The sequence below is a fragment of the Mus pahari genome, chromosome 8, assembly GCF_900095145.1.
Source record: "Mus pahari chromosome 8, PAHARI_EIJ_v1.1, whole genome shotgun sequence".
Classification (NCBI taxonomy): Eukaryota; Metazoa; Chordata; class Mammalia; order Rodentia; family Muridae; genus Mus; species Mus pahari.
Genome location: NC_034597.1, coordinates 22,527,068 through 22,537,986, shown reverse-complemented (window position 1 = coordinate 22,537,986; position 10,919 = coordinate 22,527,068). Strand labels below are relative to the sequence as shown.

At 44.6% G+C, this 10,919-nt stretch overlaps 1 protein-coding gene across 1 annotated transcript in view; it reads left to right on the top strand.

Moving 5' to 3' along the window:
* The window catches only part of Phf7 (PHD finger protein 7), a 14,012-nt gene extending 3,876 nt beyond the window's left edge, over window positions 1–10,136 (top strand). The window contains exons 3-10 of the mRNA XM_029541658.1: window positions 254–345; window positions 6,784–6,885; window positions 7,230–7,354; window positions 7,780–7,939; window positions 8,471–8,577; window positions 9,017–9,133; window positions 9,753–9,898; window positions 10,080–10,136. Of these exons, the coding sequence (XP_029397518.1) occupies window positions 254–345; window positions 6,784–6,885; window positions 7,230–7,354; window positions 7,780–7,939; window positions 8,471–8,577; window positions 9,017–9,133; window positions 9,753–9,879 (830 nt within the window). The 3' untranslated portion in view covers window positions 9,880–9,898; window positions 10,080–10,136. The remainder of the gene's footprint in view (window positions 1–253; window positions 346–6,783; window positions 6,886–7,229; window positions 7,355–7,779; window positions 7,940–8,470; window positions 8,578–9,016; window positions 9,134–9,752; window positions 9,899–10,079) is intronic.
* Window positions 10,137–10,919: the final 783 nt, after the last annotated feature.

Genomic DNA, 10,919 nt, shown 5'->3' with positions numbered 1-10,919 from the left:
AAAAAAAAACAAACAAAAAAACAAAAAAAACAAAACCTTTGTAAGTCCAAGAGCCTCTAGACTCCTTGCTGTCCTTAGGTTGTTTCTGGTGTTTGATAGTTGTCAGCTACCCTGTGGGTGCTGGGAATTGATGTGGCCCTCTGGATCAGCAGTCAGTGCTCTTAACCGCTGCACCATCTCGCCAGCCCCCCACTTTTCAGTTCTTAATGGTCAACTTAAGTCACTCCTTTCTTCTTAATGTTCACTCTTTCAGTTTGCCTTTTATGCCTTCAAGAACCTGGTGATCCTGAAAAACTAGGAGAATTTCTTCAGAAAGACAATCTTTGTGTCCATTATTTCTGTCTTGTAAGTATAAGACCCTCTTTGCTTTGAATGTGTTACCGCTTTTGTTATACAAACTGCCTTTGCATCTAGCCTTAAATTTATAGCCATGTTTGTTTCCATATAGTTTTTAATATTTTAAAATCCATTTTTAAAATAATAAATGGTATGATCTAAAATCTTGATGATATAAAGAGTGAACAATCAAAACCTCTTCCCACAACCATAGCCTTTCTTTCCCTTCTTCCCTCAGACAAATACTCGTTTGGGTTGTCCTTACACTTTTTTAATAAGATAATCTGAAAGCTAAAATGAGCCAATCTTAAGATTTATTTTTATTTTATGACTATCTACTTTGCCTGTACATGTCTGTGCACCATGTGTATACAGTGCCCTCAGAGGCCGGAAGCAAGCATCCCTAGAAGTCCAGCTATAGGCAGCCGTGAGCTGCCATGTGGATAACTACAGCTCAGACCTGGTCCTGCCCAAGAGCAGCCAGCACTCTTAGCCACTTACACCATATAGTTTAGACTCTTTCTGTTCGGCCCTGCTCAGGCTGGACTCTGAGCAGGTAAAGAGAAGAATTGCTACTTAAGATCAACATTCCTCAGAAAACTTGGAAACCTGGTAAAGTGGGTTCTAATTGTCAGGAAAAGTCTATTTCCTTATCTGCACCCCTCCCCCAGCAACCTATCTCCAGAGAGAGCATCTAGTTCCCTGTTAAATAAGCCTCCAACAGATCAAAGCCCCATGCTAGTTCCCAGGCTAACTCACCTTCCTTTCACCAAAAGCTAAGTCCTATAGCCACGTTCTCTGTCTATCACAGGGGAGATACTCACACAGCAGTTTCATATTTCCAATAAGCGTTCCTCGCACTCATGGAGCCCTCTCATTCAGTGGTCTCACTCACATCTGCTGCAGAGACATGGGAGGAGACGTAGGGTGCCATCCTAAAGGGGCTCTGTCCCTTGTAACCAAACAGGGTGTATATCATTTGGAGTTTCTGGCTCCTGCCACCCACCACATTTAACTTTGGAGTCCACATCTCCAGCCATTTCTATACCTACTCTACTCATTCCTCCATCAGCTGAGTGTCCTCCCAGAGCTTCCTGCCCTGTCTGGAGCCCGCTATAAAAGTCATACCAGTATGCCAGGCAAGCCTCCCTACACCATCCTGTGCTCCCCATCAAAGTGGACAAGGCACACCTGTCCGCTGACCCCTTGGGGCTGCCCTTAGATTAAGACCCTGTCCTGATGCTTACCCCTCCTCCTCTGCACCTCATCCCTGTGCTATGGCATCCTCCCCTTACAGCCCCTTTCCCCAAGTCTCCCAAGTCGTCCTCTCTCTGCTCCTGGACATTCTTTACTGCCACCCTTTAAGGATGTCTCCCTTCCTGCTTGGCCTGTCTCCCTCTCTCTCGTTTGCCTTCAGGAGCCTGACCTGACCATGGGTCCTAATGTCAGCTCCTCTCTCCTGCCTCCTCTAATCTCTTTCCCACCGTGGACTCAGAGATTCCATTAAGCCTGGCTCACATATGGTGCTGAAATGATTCCCCTCCCCACCAAAAAAAAAAAGTTTGAATATGTTAAAGATATCTTTTCAGCAGTTGGTAGACATTTGATTTGTTTCACTTCGGTGGACTTTTGTGAAAAAACCTAAGAACCTTTGCATGCAACTCTTTCTGTGACATGCATTCTCCCTTCCCTTGGGCAGATGCCCAGGAGTGGGATTGCTGGGTTCATGTAAGTAGACATGTATGTGAAGCTGCCACGTCACCTTTCCAAAGTTGCTGGACCAGTTCACAGAGCCATTAGCAATGTGTGAGAGTTCCAGCTGACAGCTTTTCACCAAATCTTGGTACTGTCCATCGTTTTCATTTCAGCCTACCTACTGGGTGTTACTGACATTGTGTTGTGCTCTTAATTTACACTTGTTTGAGGAATAAAGATGTTGAGCTTTTCATGTGTTTAATTTTCTATTTTTAAATACTTCACATATTTTTTATTCAATTTGTATGAATATTTTCTTTTGTTAAAAGAAACCAGATTCTGATCTAAGCATTGTGGCGCACGCCTTTAATCCCAGCACCTGGGAGGCAGAGGCAGGCAGATCTTTGTGAGTTCGAGGCCAGCCTGGTCTTACAGTGTGTTCCAGGACAGCCAGGGCTACACAGAAAAACCCTGTCTCAAAAGAAGGAGCAAGAGGAAGAGAAGAAGAAAAGAAAGTGGAATCTTTTGTTTTGCTGGATTGTAAAAATTGTTTATATGTTCTGGATAAAAATCCTTTTTATATAATTNTATATTATTTCTAATGATGTCTTAAAATATTTTAAATTTTGATGTTGTATTTATCAGTTTTTCTTTTAGATTAGAAATTTTTGTGTGTTCTAAGTAGTACTTAAATACTATTGAATTACCTAGATGCCTTTATCAAAATCAATTGACCATATACATATTTGTGGATTTGGAAAATTATTTGTACTATTAACCTGTATGTGTCTATCCATATACAAGCACTCCACTGTCTTAATTCTTGTGGTTTTATACTGTCTTAAAATTAACTATGGTAAAATTTACAGTCTTTTTCAGGATTACTTGGTATCAATTCCTTTCAGTTTTTAATCATAATGTTCTGTGGTCCTAGTGAAAATATTATGAATCTTCTGTTAAATGTTTTTTAACTATTTTGTTATTGGATTATAGAAATACAATTATCTTGCATATTGACTTTGTATTCTACAATTTTGTTAAACATTTACCAATTCAACAATTGTATTTATTTATTTACTTGGGATTCTCTGGTTCTCTATGTAGATAGTGCCAAATTTTGTCCTTTTATTTTTTTTTAAAGATGGAATATCATGTAGCCCAGGCTGACCTTAAACTCATTCTGTAGCTTGAGGGTGACCACAGACTTCCTCTTTTCCTGTTCATGTATGGGCAGGGGCAGTGTACTTGTGGACAGATTCATATATGTGTGAGTGTATGTTCAGGTGTGTACATGTGGAGATGAGGTTGACATCTTTATTTCTCTCCACCTTGCTTTTTCAGACAGGGTCCTAGAGTGCACCCATCTGGCAAAAATATCTGACCATCAAGCCCCAGGGATCCTTCCTTATGTTTCTGCTTCCTTACTGCTAGGATTACAAGTACACATTACTGTACCTGGCATTTTATATCTGTGATGGGGATCTGAATTTAGTTCCTCATGCTTGTGCAGCAAGGGCTTTACTGACTAAGCTATCTCTCCAGCACTGACTTTGAACTTCTGACTCTCCTACCTCTAACTCTTTTTTTTTTCCCAAGACAGGGTTTCTCTGTATAGCCTTGGCTGTCCTGGAACTCACTCTGTAGAACTCACTCACGCCCAGCCAGTGCCTCTAACTCTTAAGTGTTGGGATTACAGGCATTTGTCAACATGTTCAATTTGTTTGTTTGTTTGCTTGGTTTTATTTTTTTGCTTGTTTTTTTAAATTGTTTTATATGTATGAGTGTTTTGCCTACATGTCCTGCCTGATGCCTAAGGAGGTCAGAAGAGTGGGTGGGATCCCCTAGAACTGGACTTGGAAAAGAGTCACCATGTGGGTGCTGGGAACTGATCCCTGTCTTATAAGAGTCACAAATGCTTGCTCTTAACCGCTGAGCCATCTCTCCAGCTCCCCTGCCAAGTTTTTAGTGGGTGCCAGGGATTACCTCATACATGCTAGGCAAGTACTCTTACCGACTGAGCTACATCTCTAGCCCCAATTTTTTGCCTTTTACTTCTTGCCTTTGGTACTGGCTAGGGCCTTCAACCTAAAGCTTAATAGAAGTAGTATAAATAGTTGTCTGTGCCTCTCTCCTGCATTAGGGGACAGCGTCTAATTTTTCAGCATCATAAATGTATTAGCTGCTGGGCAGTGGTGGCGCGCGCCTTTAATCCCAGCACTTGGGAGGCAGAGGCAGGCNGATTTCTGAGTTCAAGGCCAGCCTGGTCTACAGAGTGAGTTCCAGGACAGCCAGGGCTACACAGAGAAACCCTGTCTCAGGGGGGAAAAATGTATTTGCTGTAAACCTTTTTTCTAGATATGTTTTATCAATGGAACTTCTCTTAGTCCTGGTTTGCTGAGGATATTATGAATGTATTGAGTTTTTCAAAAGAAAATTTTGCATTTACTGACATGATTTTTCTCTTTCTATGGTTTGTTGTATCAACTGCATTCTTGGTACAGGCCCTTCTTGGTCATGCTTTATAATAGGGGCCTGAATTAAACTTACCAATACTTAATTTTTTATATCTATCCTCACAAGAAAAAATTGATCTGTGGTTTTTATTTATTGTAAGTTCTGCCAGGTGTTGAGACTTAGTTAATTCTGATACATCAATAAGCATATACATTTCAACATAAAGTTAAACATATATGATGTTTTGTAGGGTTTTCTTTCCATCTCATATATTGTGGGGATCTCATGGCACAGAACACAGAGACCTAGTTCTTTTAAATAGGTGACTGGCATTTCATATTATGGATGTTCCTAAAATATTAAACTCCATCGGAGGCTCTCTAAGGCTGGACATGGTGGTTCAGATGCAGCCTCAGCAATTGGGAGGTAGAGGTGGGAGGTCGTGAGCTCCAAGTCTAACTTGGCCTCAGTCCAGAGCCAGCCTGGATTACATGAGACTCTCTCAAAAAATGAGATACTGAAAAATTGAAAAGGACATTTAAATTGTTTCTGTTCTTTATTGATTTTTTGTTTATAAAAATAACATGTCCATTATAGAAAACATGACTAATACTTAAAAAGTATAAATAAGACAAAAGTCACTCATTGTGATAAAGCCTTGAGAGTGATAAAATATGAGTGAAATGTTTTGTTTTGTTTTCCCGACACAGGGTTTCTCTGTGTAGCCCAGGCTGTCCTGGAACTCACTCTGTATAGACCAGGCTGTCCTAGAACTCAGAAATCCGCCTGCCTCTGCCCCCCGAGTGCTGGGATTAAAGGTGTGCCACCACTGCCCAGCGTGTGAAATGTTTTAAGCATCATTAGGAGTCTAATGATGGAAGACTGAGGCAGGAGTATCACAAGTTCAAGACTAGCCTTGACTACACAGAAAGACTCAAATATTAGAGCTAGAGAGATGGCTCCGTTTCTCTAGCTAGAGTTTGGTTCCTAGAATCCACATGGCATTTTACGATCGTCTGTAACTCTAGTTCTAAGGGATTTGCACACCTGGTCTCCTCACATACTCCACACACATATGCATGCAAACACTCATACACCTTTAAAAATCTTTTAAAGTAAGTTAAATAAATACATAACCTAAGCTCCTATTACACATTTTATAACCACTGCAAGATTAATTACTCTTTACAAAACCATGTTTGAGGACCTTTAAAGAAACATCCCTTTAAAGTATGCTTTTAAAAGTGCAACTCTTAGCCGGGCAGTGGTGGCGCAGGTCTTTAATCCCAGCACTTGGGAAGCAGAGGCAGGTGGATTTCTGAGTTCGAGGCCAGCCTGGTCTACAGAGTGAGTACCAGGACAGCCAGGGCTACACAGAGAAACCCTGTCTCAAAAAACCAAAAAACCAAAAAAAAAAAAAAAAAAGAAGAACATGTATTAACCCTTGTCAGCTTACACATATATGTTAAGTATGCACTCTTCACCATGAATTTATATTTGTGGACNTCTGAGTTCGAGGCCAGCCTGGTCTACAGAGTGAGTACCAGGACAGCCAGGGCTACACAGAGAAACCCTGTCTCAAAAAACCAAAAAGAAAAAAAAAAAAAGAAAACTTTTCCTATTAATGAAGAATGTTCATTAGGAGACTAAAATTCCATTTACCTTTGCATAATACTCTGAGAAAAAATATTCTTAATTATCCTGTATTAGTGGGGATATAGCAAAGAGGGAATGAGTGTGGATTCTGTAGTCCCAGGTGTGAAGGCCACCTTTGTAACTCTGTTATGTGACTCCAGCCATGTCTCTTGCCACATTTCACTGCAGTGGCCTCCTCCATAAGATAACAGCCACAATAGCTTCTGTGTCATATATTGTCTTAAAAGTATGAAATGAAGCCAGGCGTGGTGGCGCACGCCTTTAATCCCAGCACTCGGGAGGCAGAGGCAGGCAGATTTCTGAATTCGAGGCCAGCCTGGTCTACAAAGTGAGCTCCAGGACAGCCAGGGCTACACAGAGAAACCCTGTCTCGAAAAAAAAAAAAAAAAAAAGTATGAAGTGACTCAATCTAGAGAGAACGTGTCTCCAGTGTTGATACAATGGCAGGAGCAATCCCTAGCAAGTGAGAATAAAAAAGTGCTGGTGTATCCAATTCATACCATTATATCAGACATCCTTAAATAAATTGTCCTGTATACACAGATGAGGTCCACCAAGCTCCATTCCTTAGTTCTTTCCCCGGTCACCGGCACCCCACTGCACTGTTTCTATGTTGACAGCCTGGTTCTGGTGCTCCCATAGATCCTGTCTAGCAGACTGCCTCAGAAGGGCCGACCCAACAGAGGTCTCCATGGATTTATGCCTGAAGACATCCAAAGGGAGGCAGTCCGGGCTTCTAAGAAGGTTAGACTTTCTTGAAATGGGGACCCTGGGATAGGCCTTTCCTTGCACATTCAGAATCCCTGTGTGTGTGTGTCCATATGTGCCTGTGTCCTTGAGAGCCAAACCCAGTCCTTAAGTCCCATCTCTTCTAGAATGTATCCTAAAAGATGAGGCAGCGCCCTAAGAAAACAGAAGAAAATTCCATGCTTCTTGAAGTTCAGTTCTAGGGTACCCTGGACCACTGGGGGAAGGGGATAATTGGTGCTTCCCAGAATTTCCAGTCTGTAGAAAGAAGAACCACAACTTCTGTTTGTTTGTTTGTTTTTTTCCGGGTCACAGAACTTTGTATGGAATCTCATTTGCAGATCTGCTTTGTGTGCAAGAAAAAAGGAGCTGCTATCAGATGCCAGAATGATCAGTGTGTCCAAAACTTCCATCTGCCTTGTGGCCAAAAAAGGGGTTGCCTTTCACAGTTTTTTGGAGAGTACAAGTGAGTGAGGAAGGAAAAATGTTGGGTTACCCTTTTGCAGCCTGCTGTTTGGACAGCACTGAAATCAGAACCCAGTTCTCAGGAGACTGTTTTGACTCTCCAACAAATCTGTCCCTCCACTGGATAATGGGAAACAGTGTCTTGTCTTGGAAGTTTCACAGGGGTTTCTTCTTGCTTCCTGTCCCCTCCTTAAATTACAGACAGCTGGGTTCTTAGACAGCTGCTCATAACTAAATAAGGCATTCAATGATGGATGCTATGGAGATAAGTCTTCCACAGCTCAGAGGGCAAGCAGCCATGAGAAGTCATGTAGCTGATCTTCACCCTTCAGTGCACCGATGCACTGAGCACCAAGCAAATAGACCAGGCAGCTGGGAATCCGCATCAATGACAAGCCAGAAACCAAGTCTATTTACCCACCACAGATCATATTGTAGAAAACATCGGCCAACACAGAGCATCCACCAGGGGAGTTTGGGGAAGGAAAGCTGCATCTTGTGTTGTGAAGACTTATCCCGAAGAAGTGTTGAGAACATCTGGAGCCCATGCTGTAGTCAAGCTGTCTATCACCGCAAGTGTATCCAGGTGGGGCTCTCCGTCCTGGGGGCACGACCTTCCGGGATCGCCCGCCCTGTGCTTGGAACCAGGGCATTCTGGGAATGCTCAAGCCCGTGTAAGATTCAGAACTCCACACTGCAGGCAGGCATGTACCCAGAAGCTGCTTCCAGTCTGTGAGGGAGTAGCCAACCCAGCCACCGGTCATCCTTTGCCTAGGGCCTCACTCATTGTAAGCTTTAAACTAGGCAAAACCTTCAGGGTTTCTGAAACAAATGGGTGTTTCTGAGATGAGTTAAGGAGCTCAAAATCTGCCTGCTACCAGGATGAAAGGGAAGGGAATGTACTCAAGTACCTGACCCCTGCTGATCCCTGCCAAGCCCCATGGCCAACTGAGGCACACCTGGGAACTCTCTTCAAAAGCCTTTTGGTCCCAGGCCTGACACCTGGTGGCAGCCCTCATCCTTGTACACCCAGACTGCTTTTCCTGACCATGCGTGCAGTGAGGCGAACATGGGAAGGTAGCTTGCTTGTTTTCACAAATGCATTCTTCTCTTACAGAAATATGCCCACACATCAGCAAAGCACTTCTTCAAGTGTCCCCAGTGCAACAACCGAAAAGAGTTCCCACAAGAGATGCTAAGGATGGGAATCCACATCCCAGACAGGTAGCAGGAGCTCTGCACAGCAGAGGTTGAGCCGTGGGTGGGGGGTTGGGGGGGCAGGGGGTGGGGGGTGGGGGGTGGCTGCCGTGGTTTTCTAGACAAGAGGTGAGTGTGAAGGTAGTTCAGAGATTGGCCGAAGCTCAGGCATTGATGTACAGTGAGGTGAGAACAGTGGCAGGTGTGCTTTTCAGTAGTCAAAAGGAGAGGGAAATGGGCAGGAGGCAGGCGGCTCCTGAAAAGGCTCTTAAAGAACCAAGCCCTGGGGACAGGGAGTTTGGATCCCCATCTTGCGCTCTCATTACACCAGTTCTGCTCTCACTGCCTTCTTGGCAGTGTTCCTGCCTTTGAACTTTTTTTTGCTGTGCTTAGCTTTCATTCCTCCTAGTGGACAAAGGCTCACCAGCAGAGTATGTGTCCCTTATAATTTCTTCTCCCACTGCAGAGATGCTGCCTGGGAACTCGAGCCAGGGGCTTTCTCCGAGTTGTATCAGCGCTATCAGCATTGTGATGCCCCCATCTGTCTGTGTGAGCAAGGCAGAGACAGCTTTGAGGATGAAGGGTAGGAAGAAGCCCCTGAGCAGAGAGCTCTAGCACTGCTATTAAAGCAGGAAGTCTGTTCTTAGCTGCAGCCCTAGGGATGAACCCACTTGCCAAGTCCCATATTTGACCAGCCCCTGACTTACTCATGCACAAATGGTGGGTCTCCTCTGCAGGGTCTGCTGTTTGGGCCCATTGGAAAGACACTCAGGGTCAGTTACCTTCCAGATTCATCCTGCCAGGGGATGTGCCCACCTGTGGCCTCTTAGAATCAACACTTGTCATCCCAGAGTCATGGGGTAATACATAGAGCAAAACTACATTGATTTAACTGCCCTTGGGCCTGGAGAGATGGCCTAGTGCTAAAAGTACCCAGCTTCTATTCTCAGCATCCACATAGCAGCTCCCAGCTGTCTGCAACTCTAGTCCCAGGGGATCTGACATATTCTTTGGCCACCATGAGCACTGTATGCATATGGTTCACATACATACACATGCAATCAAAAGACCATTAGACATAAAAAGTAAAAGTCCCAGGAAGTTCTCTCTCCTCATGGCTGAGGTTGGGTGGTAGCTAACACTCAAGAGTAGCAGTTGGTGTCCTGACTGTCCCTCCACGTCTCTCCATGGCTTTTCTGTAGGCGGTGGCGCCTCATTCTGTGTGCTACATGTGGATCCCACGGAACCCACCGAGACTGCTCCTCTCTTAGACCCAACAGCAAGAAATGGGAATGTAATGAGTGCTTGCCTGCTTCAACTACGAGCTAGGCTGGAAGGGTGGTCTGCTGTAAGAACTTGGATGGGGCTGGGGGCTGTCATACCTGGGAATGGAGACAGCATGTCACGGAGGGGAACTTTGAGTGGATACAATAGCTTTGGAAGGAAGTAGCTGATGAGGGGCTTCAGGACCTGTACACAGGAGAAACAAAGAGTGAGTTACCTACCCTGTTCTGCCTCTCCTTCAACAGAGATTACATATCTGGAGACGCAGGTGGCACCCTCTGTTGCAGCAGCACCTTCTGCCCCCGTGTGTATTTCTTCAGGGCTGGCTACCAACCTGGAAGAGAATCCCAGCTCTTCCTGGACAGACTGGCTACAACCTTTCCTATTGGAAAAGCCCGAGTCCTCTGGTGGAAGAAGCTGCCGGTCCTGGTGATCCAAAGGATTGCGAAAAATCCAAGTAATAGCTTCAGGGTGGTTCCTACCCAGGACAGTGAGATACAAAAGAGCATTGCTGCATCAGTTTGGAGAGGTAGCACTTTGAAACCATGTGACCCAAGGGGCTAAGTGAAGAGGTCTCAGGGGACACCAAGTCTTCGTGACAACAGTGGAGTGTAAGGGCACTGTTCACCATAATGTGGCTCTCATGTGCTTCCTCCAGCTTCACTCGTTTGTTATTGACAAATAAAGGTCATCTCTCCACTCGGGTCTCCTTGTGAATTGGCTCTGGAATCTGTCTAGTACACTGGAGAATCTGGAAGGAGTAAGACAAAAGTTAGTCACTAGGATTTCAACATAGAGGGAATGGACTTTCTGGGTAAGTGGGATTCCAAGGGTGGAGAGTGTCCTCCTCATGTAAGTGTGTAAGTTCTGCTCAATGAGCCAGCATAGCAGCCCACTTTGGTCCCAGAACAGACCTTGGTGGTGAGGCTGGAGGCCCTGAACTCAACATAGTAGGATTGCCATACTTGTGTGGGGCAGAAGGTTCCACTCATTCCAGCCAGTGTGGTCTTAGCTTTGCAGCTGGAGTGGGCCATGCACATCCCCACAGCATTTCTCATGGGTGTGACGATGGACTTGCGTACCAG